Source organism: Pristiophorus japonicus, chromosome 15 (assembly GCF_044704955.1).
Source record: "Pristiophorus japonicus isolate sPriJap1 chromosome 15, sPriJap1.hap1, whole genome shotgun sequence".
NCBI classification, from domain to species: Eukaryota; Metazoa; Chordata; class Chondrichthyes; family Pristiophoridae; genus Pristiophorus; species Pristiophorus japonicus.
This window is the reverse complement of record NC_091991.1, coordinates 23,140,953-23,161,969: the sequence shown is the minus strand read 5'-3', so window position 1 is coordinate 23,161,969 and position 21,017 is coordinate 23,140,953. Positions and strand designations below refer to the sequence as shown.

At 47.0% G+C, this 21,017-nt stretch overlaps 1 protein-coding gene across 3 annotated transcripts in view; it reads left to right on the top strand.

The window, feature by feature from the left end:
• Positions 1 to 21,017, top strand: part of frs2a (fibroblast growth factor receptor substrate 2a) — a 107,759-nt gene that overhangs the window by 51,085 nt on the left and 35,657 nt on the right. The window contains exons 1-2 of one of the 3 annotated variants that reach the window (XM_070900223.1): positions 9,495 to 9,550; positions 12,089 to 12,202. Coding sequence is in view for 1 of the 3 variants with exons in the window: in XM_070900221.1 (XP_070756322.1) it covers positions 9,489 to 9,550 (62 nt within the window). In the remaining 2 variants the exon portion in view is untranslated. Of the gene's footprint in view, positions 1 to 9,452; positions 9,551 to 12,088; positions 12,203 to 21,017 lie in introns of those variants that run through there. The other 2 variants (XM_070900221.1, XM_070900222.1) reach the window with 2 other exon arrangements.

The window sequence follows — 21,017 nt, the reverse complement described above, 5'->3', positions numbered from 1 at the left end:
GAGCTGCCATGTATCCTATTTATTGCAGACGTTCGAGAGAGATTAGTCCAGTACAAACAAATAGTTGCTAACCCCAACCATTCTGACTGATCCAGTGCCCAAAAATGTTAAATGAGCTGTGCTTAGAACATTTGCCAGAGGGAAGGTGTGGTTTAATATACATTTACTCATCAAAAAGAGTTACTGTAAGGGGGGTGGGGGGGCGCGCGCGCTGGTGGCGGGGGATGGGAAGGAATGATCATAATCTGAAAAAGTTCCAGGTACCATTTATGTTTAACGCTAACACTCGGTAAGATGAGTAAATTTCAGAATTTGCCTTTATAACGTTGTTTGCCTATGGAGCCATCTTGTTCACTAATCTGCCAGCTATGCTGCCGCAGGTTAAGACTGATTTATTTTTAACACTTCATTATTGCTTTGCCTGAGAAGCTTTGTCAATGAGACTAAAATTAATTGTGTACAATGTACAAGACCTCGGCCTACTCTAGCTGAAACACGAGTTTGCAGTGTTGCCAATAGCCTGCATTAGAGTAGCTGTTACAATTTCTGTTTTTTTAAATGTGAATTCACTTGTTCTTTTCCACAACAATCTTCAAGACTCAGATTTGAATCGACATATTTGTGATCCATGTATACCTGTGCCATCCTCAATGAAAAAAAAAGTTCTGAATTGCAAATAAAGTCTTGCTACAATTACATAGGGCCCTAGTGAGACCACACCTGGAGTACTGTGTACAATTTTGGTCTCCTTACCTAAGGAAGAATATACTTGCCTTAGAGGGAATGCAACGTCGGTTTACTGGACTGATCCCTGGGATGAGGAAATTGTCCTATGAGGGGAGATTGAGTAGACTAGGCCTATATTCCATAAAATGTAGAAGAATGAGAGGTAAGCTCATTGAAACATATGACATTCTTACGGGGCTTAACAGGGTAGATGCTGGGAGGATGTTCCCCCTGGTTGGAGAGTCTAGAATGAGGGGTCATAGTTTCAGAATAAGGGGTTGGCCATTTAGGACTGAGATGAGAAATTTCTTCACTTAAAGGGTTGTGAATCTTTGAACATCCACAGCTCTTTGGGGTAAAGAATTCCAGTCATTGAGTATAGAGAGAAATTGTTCCCATTGGCGGAAGGGTCGAGAACCAGAGGACACAGATTTAAGATCATTGGCAGAAGAACCAAAGGCAACATGAGGTGAAACTTTTTTACGCAGCGAGTGGTTAGGATCTGGAATGCACTGCCTGAGAGGGTGGTGGAGGCAGATTCAATCGAGGCTTTCAAAAGGGAATTGAGTAAGTACCTGAAGGAAATTGCAGGCCTACGGGGAAAGGGTGGGGGAGTGGAACTAGCTGAAGTGCTCTTGAAGAGAGTTGGCACGGGCTTGATGGGCCTCCTCCTGTGCTGTAACCATTCTTTGATTCTATATTCAAGGCAGAAATCAATGGATTTTTGGATACTAAGGAAATCAAGGGCTATGGGGACGGTAGAGTTGAAGTAGAAGATCAGCCATGATCTTATTGAATGGCGGAATAGGCTCGAAAGGCCAACTCCCGTTCCTATTTCTTATATTCCTGTGTTCTTATAAACTAAGTCCATTCCCAACATCCAGAAGAGTAAAGCTTTTCTAATAATCAATGAGAGTAGTCGTGGATGGTTATTTAAAGATACTATATCGAGCAAAGAAAATGACAGCGGTCATTCCAAGTAGCTTCAGAAGGTCCTTAAGGACAATTGTCCTCCCCTTCCTGAAGAACCTCACTCATTCCGGGCTTTGTTCCATAGGGGCCTTCCACTTTCTGATAGAACGTCCAAATTATTATCCTCCATGTGTGAGCCTAGACAGTGAGTGTCAGTAGGATATTTGACCACATGGGGCATCAGATGCTCACATGGAGTCACTAGCGATCATGAGCAGTAACCTTGGCTGATTTTTCTTTCTTCCTCCCTCAAACCTATGAGCTGGTCTCTATTGTGTAAATTAGTATAATGGGTCTCGGAGCTTTTCCACAGTTGGTGATTTTTGACTAGTATTTACTACTTTCCTTTATATGAATGTGTCTTACAAAACAATTTTTTTGTAAATGCTTTTGGAGTTGTTGAATGTTCTAGATTTATCATGTTAACCCGAGTTAGCTATATTGCATAATTGGATGATGCCCAATCATTGACATAGCACATCAAGATCCGGGAGTGGGCGGGGAAGTGGAGCTGAGTCCATGATCAAATCAGCCATGATCTTATTAAATGGTGGAGCAAGCTCGAGGGGGCTGTATGGCCTACTCCTGCTCCTATTTCTTATGTTTTTAAGATCCACGGCGCGGCCCTCGACAACGTGGACTATTTCCCATACTTCAGGAGCCTCTTGTCAACAAAAGCAGACATTGATGAGGAGATTCAACACCGCCTCCAGTGCAGCCTTCGGCCGCCTGAGGAAAAGAATGTTCGAAGACCAGGCCCTCAAATCTACTACCAAGCTCATGGTCGACAGGGCTGTAGTAATACCTGCCCTCCTGTATGGTTCAGAGGCATGGACCATGTACAGTAGACACCTCAAGTCGCTGGAGATGTATCAGCAACGATGTCTCCGCAAGATCCTACAAATCCCCTGGGAGGACAGGCGTACCAACATTAGTGTCCTCGACCAAGCCAATATCCCCAACATTGAAGCACTGACCACACTTGATCAGCTCCGCTGGGAAGGCCACATAGTTGGCATGCCAGACATGAGACTCCCAAAGCAAGTGCTTTATGCGGAGCTCCTTTACGGCAAATGAGACAAAGGTGGGCAGTGGAAACGTTATAAGGACACCCTCAAAGCCTCCCTGATAAAGTGCGACATCCCCACTGACATCTGGGAGCCCCTGGCCAAAGACCACCCTAAGTGGAGGAAGTGCATCCGAGAGGGTCTCATCACCGAGAGCATATAGAAATCAAGCACAGGCAGCGGAAAGAGCGTGCGGCAAACCAGTCCCACTCATCCCCTTCCCTCAACGACTATCTGTCCCACCTGTGACAGGGACTGTGGCTCTCGTGTTGGACTGTTCAGCCACTAAAGAACTCACTTCAGGAGTGGAAGCAAGTCTTCCTCGATTCCGAGGGATTGCCTATGATGATGATAAGTTGAGCTTAGTTTTGATTGAAGATGTCTACCAAAGGAATTGAATTTTTAAAAAAAGCTTAGTAATGCGAGGGCCATAAAATTGAAATCATGAGCTTTTGAAAAATGTCAGTGTCCTCCCAAAAATTAATTCAGCTTAAGTAAAACCAGAAAATGCAGGAAATACTCAGCAGGTCAGGTAGCATCAGGCTGGAATCGTACCTAATCCAAAGGAAGATGGTTGTGGTGGTTGGAGGTCAATCATCACAGCCCCAGGACATCGCTGCAGGAGTTCCTCAGGGCAGTGTCCTAGGCCCAACCATCTTCAGCTGCTTCATTAATGACCTTCCTTCCATCATAAGGTCAGACGTGGGGATGTTCGCTGATGATGGGCAGAAATAGCCTCTCTCCGTGCTGTAAGTAAATTTCTATGACTGCACAGTGTTCAATGCCATTCGCAACTCCTCAGATAATGGAGCAGTCCATGCCCGCATGCAGCAAGACCTGGATGACACTTGGATCTGAACGACGTTCAGGCTTGGGCTGATAAGTGGCAAGTAACATTCGTGCCACACAAGTGCCAAGTAATGACTATCTCCAACAAGCGAGAGTGTAACCACCGCCCCATGACATTCAACGGCATTGCCATCGCTGAATCCCCCACCATCAACATCCTGGGGATCACCATTGACCAGAAACTTAACTGGACCAGCCACCTACATACTGTGGCAACAAGAGCAGGTCAGACGCTGGGTATTCTGCAGCAAGTGTCTCAACTCCTGATTCCCCAAAGCCTTTCCACCATCTACAAAGCATAAGTCAGGAATAATTTCCACTTGCCTGGATGAGTGCAGCTCCAACAACATTCTTGGGGGCCGAAATTGGTGGACATACTGCCGCATACCACCCAAAATCGCAAAATTGATCAAAAAATACTTACATACCACCCACACAACGCCCAGCGGGAAATTCATCAGCGACATACCACTGGGCGGTATGCATACTGTCCGCCCACACCGACCACCGGAGTTGCACAGCGTCTGGAAAAAAAGTGGTTTTATGCCGGCGGTATGTAAACAACAATGTTCCTCCTCCCTCCCCCTTCCCACGCCACCAGTGATCTATTCCTCCCTCCCCCCCTCCCCGTGCCCCAGCAATCTAGTCCCGTTCCCCCCCCCCCCAAAAGAACTAATCCCACCCCCCAGTGATCTATTCCTTCCCGCAGCAATCTCTTTCTCGTTCTCCCTCCCCCCACCCCCCCGGAGATCTAATCCCCCCCCTCCGAGATCTAAACACCCCCCCCCCCCCGGAGATCTAAACACCCCCCCCCCGGAGACCTAGTTCCCCCCCCCCCCCGGAGACCTAGTTCCCCCCCCCCCCCCCCCCCGAGATCTAGTTCGCCCCCTGGAGATCTAGTTCGCCCCCCGGAGATCTGTTCGCCCCCCGGAGATCTGTTCGCCCCCCGGAGATCTGTTCGCCCCCCGGAGATCTGTTCGCCCCCCGGAGATCTGTTCGCCCCCCGGAGATCTGTTCGCCCCCCGGAGATCTGTTCGCCCCCCGGAGATCTGTTCGCCCCCCGGAGATCTGTTCGCCCCCCGGAGATCTGTTCGCCCCCCGGAGATCTGTTCGCCCCCCGGAGATCTGTTCACCCCCCGGAGATCTGTTCGCCCCCCGGAGATCTGTTCGCCCCCCGGAGATCTGTTCGCCCCCCGGAGATCTGTTCGCCCCTCCCCCGGAGATCTAGTTTGCCCCCCGGAGATCTAGTTCGCCCCCCGGAGATCTGTTCACCCCCCCGGAGATCTGTTCACCCCCCCGGAGATCTGTTCGCCCCCCCGGAGATCTGTTCGCCCCCCGGAGATCTGTTCGCCCCCCGGAGATCTGTTCGCCCCCCGGAGATCTGTTCGCCCCCCGGAGATCTGTTCGCCCCCCGGAGATCTGTTCGCCCCCCGGAGATCTGTTCGCCCCCCGGAGATCTGTTCGCCCCTCCCCCGGAGATCTGTTCGCCCCTCCCCCGGAGATCTAGTTTGCCCCCCGGAGATCTAGTTCGCCCCCCGGAGATCTAGTTCGCCCCCCGGAGATCTGTTCGCCCCCCGGAGATCTGTTCGCCCCCCCGGAGATCTGTTCGCCCCCCGGAGATCTAGTTCGCCCCCCGGAGATCTAGTTCGCCCCCCGGAGATCTAGTTCGCCCCCCGGAGATCTAGTTCGCCCCCCGGAGATCTAGTTCGCCCCCGGGAGATCTAGTTCGCCCCCCGGAGATCTAGTTTGCCCCCCGGAGATCTAGTTTGCCCCCCGGAGATCTAGTTTGCCCCCCGGAGATCTAGTTTGCCCCCCGGAGATCTAGTTTGCCCCCCGGAGATCTAGTTTGCCCCCCGGAGATCTAGTTTGCCCCCCGGAGATCTAGTTTGCCCCCCGGAGATCTAGTTTGCCCCCCGGAGATCTAGTTTGCCCCCCGGAGATCTAGTTTGCCCCCCGGAGATCTAGTTTGCCCCCCGGAGATCTAGTTTGCCCCCCGGAGATCTAGTTTGCCCCCCGGAGATCTAGTTTGCCCCCCGGAGATCTAGTTTGCCCCCCGGAGATCTAGTTTGCCCCCCGGAGATCTAGTTTGCCCCCCGGAGATCTAGTTTGCCCCCCGGAGATCTAGTTTGCCCCCCGGAGATCTAGTTTGCCCCCCCGGAGATCTAGTTTGCCCCCCGGAGATCTAGTTTGCCCCCCGGAGATCTAGTTTGCCCCCCGGAGATCTAGTTTGCCCCCGGAGATCTAGTTTGCCCCCCGGAGATCTAGTTTGCCCCCCGGAGATCTAGTTTGCCCCCGGAGATCTAGTTTGCCCCCCGGAGATCTAGTTTGCCCCCCGGAGATCTAGTTTGCCCCCCGGAGATCTAGTTTGCCCCCCGGAGATCTAGTTTGCCCCCCGGAGATCTAGTTTGCCCCCCGGAGATCTAGTTTGCCCCCCGGAGATCTAGTTTGCCCCCCGGAGATCTAGTTTGCCCCCCCGGAGATCTAGTTTGCCCCCTCGGAGATCTAGTGTGCCCCCCGGAGATCTAGTTTGCCCCCCGGAGATCTAGTTTGCCCCCCGGAGATCTAGTTTGCCCCCCGGAGATCTAGTTTGCCCCCCGGAGATCTAGTTTGCCCCCCGGAGAACTAGTTCGCCCCCCGGAGATCTAGTTTGCCCCCCGGAGATCTAGTTTGCCCCCCGGAGATCTAGTTTGCCCCCCGGAGATCTAGTTTGCCCCCCGGAGATCTAGTTTGCCCCCCGGAGATCTAGTTTGCCCCCCGGAGATCTAGTTTGCCCCCCGGAGATCTAGTTTGCGCCCCGGAGATCTAGTTTGCGCCCCGGAGATCTAGTTCGCGCGCCCCGGAGATCTAGTTCGCGCCCCCCGGAGATCTAGTTCGCCCCCCCGGAGATCTAGTTCGCCCCCCGGAGATCTAGTTCGCCCCCCGGAGATCTAGTTCGCCCCCCGGAGATCTAGTTCGCCCCCCCCCCCGGAGATCGAGTTCGCCCCCCCCCGGAGATCGAGTCCGCCCCCCCCGGAGATCGAGTCCGCCCCCCCCGGAGATCGAGTCCGCCCCCCCCGGAGATCGAGTCCGCCCCCCCCCGGAGATCGAGTCCGCCCCCCCCGGAGATCGAGTCCGCCCCCCCCGGAGATCGAGTCCGCCCCCCCCGGAGATCGAGTCCGCCCCCCGGAGATCAGGTTCTCCCCCCCCCCCCCCCCCCCCCCCCCCACCGCCGAGATCTCATTCGCACCCCGGAGATCTAATCCACCCCTCTCCCAGTGATCTAATCCCATCCAGAGATCTATTCTCTCTTCTCCCCCCCCCCCCCCCCCACCAAAAAATAAATAAATAACAAGTTAAGTATTATACACAAATCACAAACACTGCACAAAATAATTACAAATCTACACTTATCTGCGATCCGACATTGGCAATCTCTGGCCTCCGGACTGCTCTTCTTCGGGATGGGTGGGGGAGGGCTGGTGGACGGAGGTCGATGGAAGAGACCGTGTGCGCAGAACTCGGGACCCAAAGAGTCCAGAGTCTCAGACAACTTACCCAGCACCGCCGGAGCAGACTGCCATCACACTCCGCTGACACTCCACTCGGGACTGCCCGGATCAATGTTGCCACCACTCCGCCCCGGTACTGGGCAGTGAAGATTGACCGACCACCGTGAGATTGCTGAGAATTGGGTGGTCACTAATTTCAGTCCCAAGAAACTCGACACCATCCAGGACAAAGCAGCCTGCATGATTGGCACCTCATCCACCAACTTAAACATTCACTCCCTTCATCACTGACGTACCGTGTCTGCAGTGCGTACCATCTTCAAGATGCACTGCAGCAACTCACCAAGGCTTCTGTTGTAGTACCTCCCAAACCCACGGCAACCCACCTAGAAGGACAAGGGCAGCAGGCACATGGGAACACCACCACATCCACGTTCCCCTCCAAGTCACACACTCCATCCTGACTTGGAAGTATATAGCTGTTCCTTCATCGTCGCTGGGTGAAAATCCTGGAACTCCCTCCCTAACAGCACTGTGGGAGTACCTTCACCACATGGACTGCAGCGATTCAAGAAGGCGGCTCACCACCATCTTCTCGAGGGCAATTAGGGATGGGCAATAAATGCTGGCCTTGCCAGCGATGCCCACATCCCATGAACGAATAAAACAAAAATCTGTGGAGAGAATAACAGTTAACATTTCAAGTCGATGACCCTTCGTCAGTCGTTAACTCTGTTTCTCTCTGCACAGATGCCTGACCTGCTGAGTATTTCCTGCATTTTCTGTTTTTATTTCAGATTTCCAGCATCCGTACTATTTTGCTTTTGAATTCATTCAGCCTTTTGAACTTGAAGTAACTTCGAAGACATATTTATTCTTCTGTGCTGTTTAAAGTTAGCTCACTTGCAATCTGTATTCTTCAGTTCAGGGTGCAGGCCTTTATATGAGCTGTGTGTCTATAAACGAACTGAAAGTTTGTAGGCTCCTCTGTCTGTTGTGGTGAATACTTTCATATTTGGGACTTAACATTTCTGCACAGAATGCAGCTCCATTTCATTGGCAGCAGTCACTCCGAAGTTTGTGTCAAGACGTTGAAATTTAATCTAAAATGGTGCAGAGTACTGGACAAAATCAAAGGCAGTTCATCGATTTCTTGTTCAAATGCTGAGTGCAGAACTTATACAGTGTGATTAGTAATGCACACCTCATTATAGTATGCTATTTGGCTCGTTTTGAAGTAGCAAACGATTGCATTTTTCACTAATAGATTGATAATATGGCATCACATCGACTGCTTGGAACACAGTACTTTTACTGTTGAATTCAAACTTGTATAAAAAAAAATTGCTGCTTGAATCCAGTTCAGATGGATTGGAATGAAAATGTCTTCTCTACACAGCTGTTAGGGGATCCAAGATAAAGAGGAGCTTAAAATAATTCCTAGTGGACACAGAGTGCACAACACAGCTGCCGAAAAGTTGGCAATCTCCCTTTAGAAATGCTACTGTGAAACTGCTTGCTATGGTAAATGGGAAAAGGCCCTGTTACTGACTCTTGCGTTTAGGATTGAGGCACATTGGGTTGATTCAGGATATTTGCCATTTTAGGATATTTTTCTCATTTTTTTTCTTCTCCGTTTTCTCCCTTCCCCTTCTGTCCTCAGTGTTGGGACACAATTTCATAGGACCCAGGGGACCTCCATTACTTTACTCGAGTGTTTGTTATTCATGTATAAGTCTTTGACAGTAATTGTCAGTGTGCTTTACGACTGTGGGGAGGGGTGATCTTCAGCTGATCACACGCTTGTTTCTATGAGGGATCGCTGAAGAGCAATCAGAGGTGAGGGTTGTAGCTAACGTGCCCCTCCTAGCAAAGGGGTGTTGAGGCCAGTTGGAGCGCCCTTACCCTCACACTGGCTGAGATCAGTTAACAAAGCACAGATTAAGGATCAAACCTGGTACCTTACAAGTCTTTGTGGTTCAGTTATGCATTGAATAAGCCCACTAAGCCAGTCGGAGAACCACTGTCTGAGCTAAATTTAACCTGTGCTTGATGTTGTAGTGGAATGTAAAAAATGTAATTATGTGGCATTACCATTCGTCATTTGAACACAAGACTTCTATATTTTGGTTCTAAAACTTAAAAGTCCCAGTTCTTCCAACTACATTTACCAGGATTAAAACTCTGTTTACTTTGGTTTGATGAAAGTTATCTTAATTTTATTTGAAAAAGTGGGTGAATCTCAGTGAGAAAAATGTACAGTTTGTGATTTAATCTGCAAGTTGCCCTGTGAAGCATTGCTCGATGTCTGGTTTGGTGTTTGCAATAAATTGCTTTTCTCTGTTTACAGGGTGAAAAACAACGATCACATGAGAACTTCTGAAATATGATTGGATTCATGACACTGAGAGAGAGACTGGGAACATTAACTCTAATGGCCAAGTCTGGGTAAGTGAATTGTTAGCAGTTTTGTTCAAGATGTGGTTTTGAAGGTATCAACTTTAAAATGTGCATATTTCTTTATTTTGTGGAATGTGCTATTTGAACCAGTGAAGTTGCAGTTAAGAATTTTAAAATTTGAACAGGAAAAGCGTGCGTGAGTGTCTCTGTTTGTCTATCAGCCAGCTTTAAGAGACAAAAGCACTTGTCCTGCTTTTTAACTATGACATTCCAAATGATGAATTGTGCACATTGCCTATTGCAAAATAAACCAGATTTCAGAAGAGCTAAATATTAAAATACCAGGGGAGTTTAACACCAGCTAAATATTCTGATAGAGTGCTGGTTACCTTTGAGTGATGTTTTCTTTTTACCTGTGTTCTTTTCCATTCATTTGTATGACATAAAATTCCTGTTCAAGCAAGCAGATTGTTTTATACTTTAGCTACAGCACATTAATCTGAAGCCAATATCTCAACCCTTTGGTCTATTCTCTACAGTGTCTAATTCGTTGTCTTAATCATGCTCTGGTTTTCATTTTTCGAAGTGCCATATTGGGTTTTACAGGTTTCTCTTAAAAGCTAATATTAAATGTACAGGTGCAGCGTCGAAAATCCAGAGTTCCGGAATTTGGACTCCGGACTGATCGGTGGCAGGTTGGTCTGGAATCCGTAAAATGTTCCGGAATCCGGACCCGTCCACCCTGCCGACCTCGGGCCTTGTCTCACCATGCTTGCCGCCGTGCTCTTACCTTACCGCCCATACAGCTCCTCAACAGCGGGGCCCGCCCAAACACCGCCCCCTTGGGCGTGGCCCGCCCGAACACTGCCCCCTTGGCGGGGCCCGCCCCACCTGACGACCTCATCGACAGGGCCCGCGGCCCAAACAGCTTCTCGTCGGGGACTCCCTCTCTTTCTGATGTTCCAAATTCTGGAAATACCCAAACCTGGGCTCGGGTGTTTCCGGTTTTGTGATGTTAGAAAGACAATCGAAAGCCCGGAATCCGGAATGGCCTTGGTCCCGAGGGTTCTGGATTCTCGATGCTGCACCTGTATTTAAAAAAATTAGGCTTGGTATTCATATTCAAAATGTTATAATTCAGAACAAAACCATTTGTTCTGTTCTACTCCATAGATGATTTATTCATTGGAGTACCTGCCCCAAATTTTTCTTCTGTTTTCCTGTTACAATTTTCAGCACTTCTCCCATAATGGTACTGCATCATGATGGGACACAGTTCCTGCTGTCAGTCATATAATACCTTATCCAAGTGGCTTTTCTTCATTATGTGAATCACAACAATGAGTGTCAGTAGGCTATTTGATTACAGGGGCATCACTGTTGAGCCCGATTCTGCCCTGTCCACAAAGGGGAGACATAGAAGAAGCCACGAGAATCATAGAAACTTATGGCGCAGAAGGAGGCCATTCGGCCTACTGTGTCTGTGCCGGTCGAAAAAGAACTACCCAGCCCAATCCCACAGTTCATAGCCCTGTAGGTTACGGCATTTTATGTGCATATTCAAGTACTTTTTAAATGCGGTTTCTGCCTCTACCACCCTTTCAGGCAGTGCGTTCCAGACCCCCATCACTCTCTGGGTGAAAAAGATTTCCCTCAACTCCCCTCTAATCATTCTACCAATTAATTTAAATCTATATTTCCTAGTTATTGACATCTCTGCTAAGGGAAATAGATCCTTCCTATCCACTCTATCTAGGCCCCTCATAACTTTATACACCTCAAGTTTCTCCTCAGCTTCTTTTGTTCCAAAGAAAAGAACTCCAGCCTATACAGTCTTTCCTCAGAGCTAAAATTCTCCAGTCCTTGCCGCATCCTCATAAATCTCATCATTCCTGTAATGTGGTGACCAGAACTGCACGCAGCACTCTAGCTGTGGCCTGACTAGTGTTTTATACAGTTCAAGCGTAACCTCCCGACTCTTGAATTCTATGCCTCGGCAAATAAAGGAAAGTATCCTGTATGACTTCTTAACCACCTTATCTACCTGAACTGCTACCCTCAGGATCTGTGGACATGCACTCCACGGTCCCTCTGTTCCTCTTAAACTTCTTGGTATCCTACCATTTATTGTGTATTCCCTTGCCTTGTTAGCCTTCCCCAAATGCATTGCAGTACCACTTACTTTTCCAGATTGAATTCCATTTGCCACTTTTCTGCCCATCTGACCAATCCATTGATATCTTCCTGCAGTCTACAACTTTCTTACTCAGTATCAACCACACAGCCAAATTTTCGATCATCTGCAAACCTATTATTCTGCCCCCTTCTGGACTCTACGTATATTAAATTACCCCACCAATAAGGAACCGCTGGCAAAGTTTGCCATAAGAACAGCTCTCCTATAAACTAATTTAGGATTTGGATGATTAGATTAATTTCACCCGTCTCTTGGAAAATTTGCTTCCCACATGTTTGGGATAAGCCATGAAGGTGATCTGAGCCGGTTTAGCGGGATGTTTGCTGAGTTGGAAAGATATGTACTTGGCCACAAGGAACTAATTCAGCACATTATTTGTCACTCCTTAGCTAAATCTTGGTCTCCACTGCAATACAGGCCAAGTTAACCCAGTGAGGGCCTCAGAACCTGATGTCCCGAAACCAAAAATTCACAATAGCTAAATGCTTTTGATTGTGCTTCAGGTGAGGCTACCATTTTGCAGGCTGACTGCACCACTTCACAGACTATTTTTTACACTTTAGTCTTCTCCCATCAGTGTAGAAACCATGTTACATTTACTGAGTCAACTGTAAACCTGAGGTATTTTCCAATCATACCTTTACACAGTTCTGAATTTCTTGCAAACCCTGGATATTCATGGTATAAATATGGAATGCTTTTTCATGAGCAAATTGGAAAACTGCAAATGTAACGCCCCTATTTAAAAAAGGAGGCAGACAAAAAGCAGGAAACTATAGACCAGTTAGCCTAACATCTGTGGTTGGGAAAATATTGGCGTCCATTATTAAAGAAGCAGTAGCAGGACATTTGGAAAAACAAAATTCGGTCAGGCAGAGTCAGCATGGATTTATGAAGGGGAAGTCATATTTGACAAATTTGCTGGAATTCTTTGAGGATGTAACGAACAGGGTGGATAAAGGGGAACCAGTGGATGTGGTGTATTTGGACTTCCAGAAGGCATTTAACAAGGTGCCACATAAAAGGCTACTGCACAAGATAAAAGTTCACGGGGTTGGGGGTAATATATTAGCGTGGATATAGGATTGGCTAACTAACAGAAAACAGAGATTTGGGATAAATGGTTCATTCTCGGGTTGGCAGCCAGTAACTAGTGGGGTGCTGCAGGGATCAGTGCTGGGACCCCAACTATTTACAATCTATATTAACGACTTGGAAGAAGGGACTGAGTGTAACATAGCCAAGATGGAGGAAAAGCAATGTGTGAGGAGGACACAATAAATCTGCAAAAGGACATAGACAGGCTAAGTGGGGAAAAATTTAGCAGATGGAGTATAATGTCAGAAAGCGTGAGGTCATGCACTTTGGCAGAAAAAAAATCAAAGAACAAGTTATTATTTAAATGGAGAAAGATTGCAAAGTGCTGCAGTACAGCGGGACCTAGGGGTACTTGTGCATGAAACACAAAAGGATAGTATGCAGGTACAGTAAGTGATCAGGAAGACCAATGGTAACTTGGCCTTTATTGCAAAGGGGATGGAGTATAAAAGCAGGGAAGTCTTGCTACAGCTATATAAGGTATTGGTGAGGCCACACCTGGAATACTGCGTGCAGTTTTAGTTTCCATATTTATGAAAGGATATAGTTGCTTTGGAGGCAGTTCAGAGAAGGTTCACTAGGTTGATTCCAGGGACATTCTAAAAAGGGAGGGAGAACAGCCAGTTGCCGTGGTGCACGTTGGTACCAACGACATAGGTAAAAAAAGGGATGAGGTCCTACGAAATTAATTTTAGGAGCTAAATTAAAAAGTAGGACCTCAAAAGTAGTAATCTCGGGATTGCTACCAGTGCCACGTGCTAGTCAGAGTAGGAATCGCAGGATAGCTCAGATGAATACGTGGCTTGAGCAATGGTGCAGCAGGGAGGGATTCAAATTCCTGGGGCATTGGAACCGGTTCTGGGGGAGATGGGACCAGTACAATCCGGACGGTCTGCACCTGGGCAGAATCGGAACCAATGTCCTCGGGGGAGTGTTTGCTAGTGCTGTTGGGGAGGAGTTAAACTAATATGGCAGGGGGATGGGAACCAATGCAGGGAGATAGAGGGAAACAAAAAGGAGGCAAAAGCAAAAGACAGAAAGGAGATGAGGAAAAGTGGAGGGCAGAGAAACCCAAGGCAAAGAACAAAAAGGACCATTGTACAGCAAAATTCTAAAAGGACAGAGAGTGTCAAAAAAACAAGCCTAAAGGCTTTGTGTCTTAATGCAAGGAGTATCCGCAATAAGGTGGATGAATTAACTGTGCAAATAGATGTTAACAAATATGATGTGATTGGGATTACGGAGACGTGGCTCCAGGATGTTCAGGGCTGGGAACTCAACATCCAGGGGTATTCAACATTCAGGAAGGATAGAATAAAAGGAAAAGGAGGTGGGGTAGCATTGCTGGTTAAGGAGGAGATTAAGGCAATAGTTAGGAAGGACATTAGCTTGGATGATGTGGAATCTATATGGGTAGAGCTGCAGAATACCAAAGGGCAAAAAACGTTAGTGGGAGTTGTGTACAGACCTCCAAACAGTAGTAGTGATGTTGGGGAGGGCATCAAACAGGAAATTAGGAGTGCATGCAATAAAGGTGCAGCAGTTATAATGGGTGACTTTAATATGCACATAGATTGGGCTAACCAAACTGGAAGCAATACGGTGGAGGAGGATTTCCTGGAGTGCATAAGGGATGGTTTTTTAGACCAATATGTCGAGGAACCAACTAGGGGGGAGGCCATCTTAGACTGGGTGTTATGTAATGAGAGAGGATTAATTAGCAATCTCGTTGTGCGAGGCCCCTTGGGGAAGAGTGACCATAATATGGTGGAATTCTGCATTAGGATGGAGAATGAAACAGTTAATTCAGAGACCATGGTCCAGAACTTAAAGAAGGCTAACTTTGAAGGTATGAGGCGTGAATTGGCTGGGATGGATTGGCGAATGATACTTAAGGGGTTGACTGTGGATGGACAATGGCAGACATTTAGAGACCGCATGGATGAACTACAACAATTGTACATTCCTGTCTGGCATAAAAATAAAAAAGGGAAGGTGGCTCAACCGTGTCTATCAAGGGAAATCAGGGATAGTATTAAAGCCAAGGAAGTGGCATACAAATTGGCCAGAAATAGCAGCGAACCTGGGGACTGGGAGAAATTTAGAACTCAGCAGAGGAGGACAAAGGGTTTGATTAGGGCAGGGAAAATGGAGTATGAGAAGAAGCTTGCAGGGAACATTAAGACGGATTGCAAAACTTTCTATAGATATGTAAAGAGAAAAAGGTTAGTAAAGACAAACGTAGGTCCCCTGCAGTCAGAATCAGGGGAAGTCATAACGGGGAACAAAGAAATGGCGGACCAATTGAACAAGTACTTTGGTTCGGTATTCACGAGGGAGGACACAAACAACCTTCCGGTTATAAAAGGGGTCGGGGGGTCTAGTAAGGAGGAGGAACTGAGGGAAATCCTTATTAGCCGGGAAATTGTGTTGGGGAAATTGATGGGATTGAAGGCCGATAAATCCCCAGGGCCTGATGGACTGCATCCCAGAGTACTTAAGGAGGTGGCCTTGGAAATAGTGGATGCATTGACAGTCATTTTCCAACATTCCATTGACTCTGGATCAGTTCCTATGGAGTGGAGGGTAGCCAATGTAACCCCACTTTTTAAAAAAGGAGGGAGAGAGAAAACAGGGAATTATAGACCGGTCAGCCTGACATCGGTAGTGGGTAAAATGATGGAATCAATTATTAAGGATGTCATAGCAGTGCATTTGGAAAGAGGTGACATGATAGGTCCAAGTCAACATGGATTTGTGAAAGGGAAATCATGCTTGACAAATCTTCTGGAATTTTTTGAGGATGTTTCCAGTAGAGTGGACAAGGGAGAACCAGTTGATGTGGTATATTTGGACTTTCAGAAGGCGTTCGACAAGGTCCCACACAAGAGATTGATGTGCAAAGTTAGAGCACATGGGATTGGGGGTAGTGTGCTGACATGGATTGAGAACTGGTTGTCAGACAGGAAGCAAAGAGTAGGAGTAAATGGGGACTTTTCAGAATGGCAGGCAGTGACTAGTGGGGTACCGCAAGGTTCTGTGCTGGGCCCCAGCTGTTAACACTGTACATTAATGATTTAGATGAGGGGATTAAATGTAGTATCTCAAATTTGCGGATGACACTAAGTTGGGTGGCAGTGTGAGCTGCGAGGAGGATGCTGTGAGGCTGCAGAGCGACTTGGATAGGTTAGGTGAGTGGGCAAATGCATGGCAGATGAAGTATAATGTGGATAAATGTGAGGCTATCCACTTTGGTGGTAAAAACAGAGAGACAGACTATTATCTGAATGGTGACAGATTAGGAAAAGGGAAGGTGCAAAGAGACCTGGGTGTCGTGGTACATCAGTCATTGAAGGTTGGCATGCAGGTGCAGCAGGCGGTTAAGAAAGCAAATGGCATGTTGGCCTTCATAGCAAGGGGATTTGAGTACAGGGGCAGGGAGGTGTTGCTACAGTTGTACAGGGCCTTGGTGAGGCCACACCTGGAGTATTGTGTACAGTTTTGGTCTCCTAACCTGAGGAAGGACATTCTTGCTATTGAGGGAGTGCAGCGAAGGTTCACCAGACTGATTCCCGGGATGGCGGGACTGACCGATCAAGAAAGACTGGATCAACTGGGCTTGTATTCACTGGAGTTCAGAAGAATGAGAGGGGACCTCATAGAAACATTTAAAATTCTGACGGGGTTAGACAGGTTAGATGCAGGAAGAATGTTCCCAATGTTGGGGAAGTCCAGAACCAGAGGTCACAGTCTAAGGATAAGGGGTAAGCCATTTAGGACCAAGATGCGGAGGAACTTCTTCACCCAGAGAGTGGTGAACCTGTGGAATTCTCTACCACAGAAAGTTGTTGAGGCCAATTCACTAAATATATTCAAAAAGGAGTTAGATGAGGTCCTTACTACTAGGGGGATCAAGGGGTATGGCGAGAAAGCAGGAATGGGGTACTGAAGTTGAATGTTCAGCCATGAACTCATTGAATGGCGGTGCAGGCTAGAAGGGCCGAATGGCCTACTCCTGCACCTATTTTCTATGTTTCTATGAGGGGGTTGACTTATGAGGAAAGGTTGAGCAGGTTGGGCCTCTACTCATTGGAATTCAGAAGAATGAGAGATGATCTTATCGAAACGTATAAGATTGAGGGGGCTTGACAAGGTGGATGCAGAGAGGATGTTTCCACTGATGGGAGAGACTAGAACTAGAGGGCATGATTTTAGAATAAGAGGCCGTCCATTTAAAACAGAGATGAGGAGAAATTTCTTCTCTCAGAGGGTTGTAAATCTGTGGAATTCGCTGCCTCAGAGAGCTATGGAAGCTGGGACATTTGAATAAATTTAAGACAGAAATAGACAGTTTCTTAAACGATAAGGGGTTATGGGGAGCGGGCTGATCAGATCAGCCATGATCTTATTGAATGGCAGAGCAGGCTCGAAGGGCCGTATGGCCTACTCCTGTTCCTATTTCTTATGTTCTTACAGGAACTGCCTTTTTGGTCACTATATGAAAGGTGCTTGTAAGGCCTGAGGTTTCAGTTCGCTGTCCAAAGTGCTTATGACCTTTCTTTACTGCAGAGTACAGTGGTCGAGTGCACAAAACTTAGATCCATAATATAGCAGCATTAGCTGCCATTCACATTCCCATGGAAGGGAACTCAGTAAGGGAACATCTACTGTTTAGATGTAGGAAGGAGATTATTTTTTACACCAAATCTTTTCAGGAGCCTATATTCTTATTGGGATCTACAACGAGATGACCGATGGAATGCATCTCCTTTGGTGCTAATGAAATGACACACATTACTTATACTGGAGCACAAGCTTCTTAGTCCAACTCTGTAGCCATTAACGTGTCAATTCAGCTGTAAAGATAAACTAATTGTAAGGAGCTAAAGATTATCTGAAAGGTATCAAGGATATTGGGATTGTTGGTGAACTGTTTGTAGTTTGATGTGAAATAGCATTAGTTTCAAGGCCATTTTTTTACAGTATTTTAGACACATGAAGGAAAGCTACTTGGATAAGGTATCCCAGGAACTGTACTCCACCATGATGCACTACTTTTGAGGAAGAAGTTGTAAAGGAAACGAGAAAAAAATTGGGGGCAGATGTTCCATTGCGGCACGGGAGCTGCGGGTGGATTCACTCTGCAACATCCACGATGCTGAGAATGACGTGAATAGCACGTTTAGTGGGTTGGTCTTGCCGCAGATAAAGGTTAAACAGCCAGATAGGGGATGGGTGACCAACAGGAAGAGCAGCGGAAGGAAGGTAGTGCAGGGGTCCCCTGCGCTCATCCTCTTGCAAAACAGATACACCTCTCTGGGTACTGTTGAGGGGAATGACTCATCAGGGGAGGGCAGCAGCAGCCAAGTCCACAGCCTGCGGCACAAGAGGGCAGGAAAAAGAGTGGGAGAGCTATAGTGATAGGGGATTCTATTGTAAGGGGAATAGATAGTTTCTGCGGCCGCAACCGAGATTCCAGGATGGTATGTTGCCTCCCTGGTGCAAGGGTCAAGGATGTCTCGGAGCAGGTGCAGGACATTTTGAAGGGGGAGGGTAAACAGCCAGTTGTCGTGGTGCATATAGATACCAACGATATAGGTAAAAAACGGGATGAGGTCCTACAAGACGAATTTAGGGAGCTAGGAGCTAAATTTAAAAAGTAGGACCTCAAAAGTAGTAGTCTTAGGATTGCTACCACGTGTAGTCAAAGTGGGAATCGTAGGATAGCTCCGATGAATACGTGGCTTGAGGAATGGTGCAGAAAGGAGGGATTCAAATTCCTGGGACATTGGAACCGGTTCTGGGGGAGGTAGGACCAATATAAACTGGGCGATCTGCACCTGGGCAGGACCAGAACCAATGTCCTAGGGGGAGAGTTTGCTGGTGCTGTTGGAGAGGAGTTAAACTAATATGGCAAGGGGATGGGAACCTATGCAGGGAGACAGAGGGAAGTAGAATGGGGGCAGAAGCAAAAGATAGAAAGAAGAAAAGTAAAAGTGGAGGGCAGAGAAACCCAAAGCAAAAAGAGCCACATTACAGCAAAATCCTAAAGAGGTAAAGGGTGTTAAAAAGACAAGCCTGAAGGCTCTGCCTCAGTGCGAGGTGTATTCGGAATAAGATGGACGAATTAACTGTGCAGATAGCAGTTAATGGATATGAAGTAATTGGCATCACGGAGACATGGCTCCAGGGTGACCAAAGCTGGGAACTCAACATCCAGGGATATTCAACATTTAGGAAGGATAGACAGAAAGGAAAAGGAGGTGGGGTGGCGTTGCTGGTTAAAGAGGAAATTAATGCAATAGTAAGGAAGGACATTAGCTTGGACGATGTGGAATCTGTATGGGTGGAGCTATGGAATACCAAAGGGCAGAAAACACTAGTGGGAGTTGTGTACAGAACACCAAACAGTAGTAATGAGGATGGGAACAGCATCAAACAAGAAATTAGGGATGCATGCAATAAAGGTACAGCAGTTATCATGGGCGACTTTAATCTACATATTGACTGGGCTAACCAAACTGGTGGTAGTGTGGTGGAGGAGGATTTCCTGGAGTGTATTTGGGATGGTTTTCGAGACCAATATGTCGAGGAACCAACTAGAGGGCTGGCCATCCTAGACTGGGTGATGTGTAATGAGAAAGGACTAATTAACAGTCTTGTTGTGCGAGGCCCCTTGGGGAAGAGTGACCATAATATGGTAGAATTCTTTATTAAGATGGAGAGTGACACAGTTAATTCAAAGACTAGGGTCCTGAACTTGGGGAAAGGTAACTTCGATGGTATGAGATGTGAATTGGCTAGAATAGACTGGCAAAGGATACTTAACGGGTTGACGGTGGATAAGCAATGGCAAACATTTAAAGATCACATAGATGAACTTCAATAATTGTACATCCCTGTCAGGAGTAAAAATAAAACGGGGAAGGTGGCTCAACCGTGGTTAACAAGGGAAATTAAAGATAGTGTTAAATCCAAGGAAGAGGCATATAAATTGGCCAGAAAAAGCAGCAAACCTGAGGACTGGGAGAATTTTGTAATACAGCAGAGGAGGACAAAGGGTTTAATTAGGAGGGGGAAAATAGAGTATGAGAGGAAGCTTGCTGGGAACATAAAAACTGACTGCAAAAGCTTTTATAGATATGTGAAGAGAAAAAGATTAGTGAAAGCAAACGTAGGTCCCTTGCAGTCAGATTCAGGTGAATTTAGAATGGGGAACAAAGAAATGGTGGACCAGTTAAACAAATACTTTAGTTTTGTTTTCATGAAGGAAGACACAAATAACCTTCCGGAAATACTAGGGGACCGAGGTCTTGTGAGAAGGAGGAACTGAAGGATATCCTTATAAAGCGGAAAATTGCGTTAGGGAAATTGATGGGATTGAAGGCCGATAAATCCCCGGGGCATGATAGTCTGCATCCCAGAGTACTTAAGGAAGTAGCCATAGAAATAGTCGATGCATTGGTGATCATTTTCCAACAGTCTATCGACTTTGGATCTGTTCCTATGGACTGGAGGGTAGCTAATGTAACACCACTTTTTAAAAAGGAGGGAGAGAGAAAACGGGTAATTATAGACCGGTTAGCCTGACATCAGTAGTGGGGAAAATGTTGGAATCAATTATTAAAGATGAAATAGCAGCGCATTTGGAAAGCAGTGACGGGATCAGTCCAAGTCAGCATGGATTTGTGAAAGGGAAATCATGCTTGACAAATCTTCTGGAATTTTTTGAGGATGTAACTAGTAGAGTGGACAAGGGAGAATTAGTGGATGTGGTGTATTTGGACTTTCAAAAGGCTTTTGACAAGGACCCACACAAGAGATTGGTGTACAAAATCAAAGCACATGGTATTGGGGGTAATGTACTGACGTGGATAGAGAACTGGTTGGCAGACAGGAAACAGAGAGTCGGGATAAACGGGTCCTTTTCAGAATGGCAGGCAGTGACTAGTGGAGTGCTCAGGGCTCAGTGCTGGGACCCTAGCTCTTTACAATATACATTAATGATTTAGATGAAGGAATTGAGTGTAATATCTCCAAGTTTGCAGATGACAGTAAACTGGGTGGCGGTGTGAGGAGGATGCTAAAAGGCTGCAGGTTGACTTGGACAGGTTAGGTGAATGGGCAAATGGATGGCAGATGCAGTATAATGTGGATAAATGTGAGGTTATCCATTTTGGGGGCAAAAACACGAAGGCAGAATATTATCTGAATGGCGGC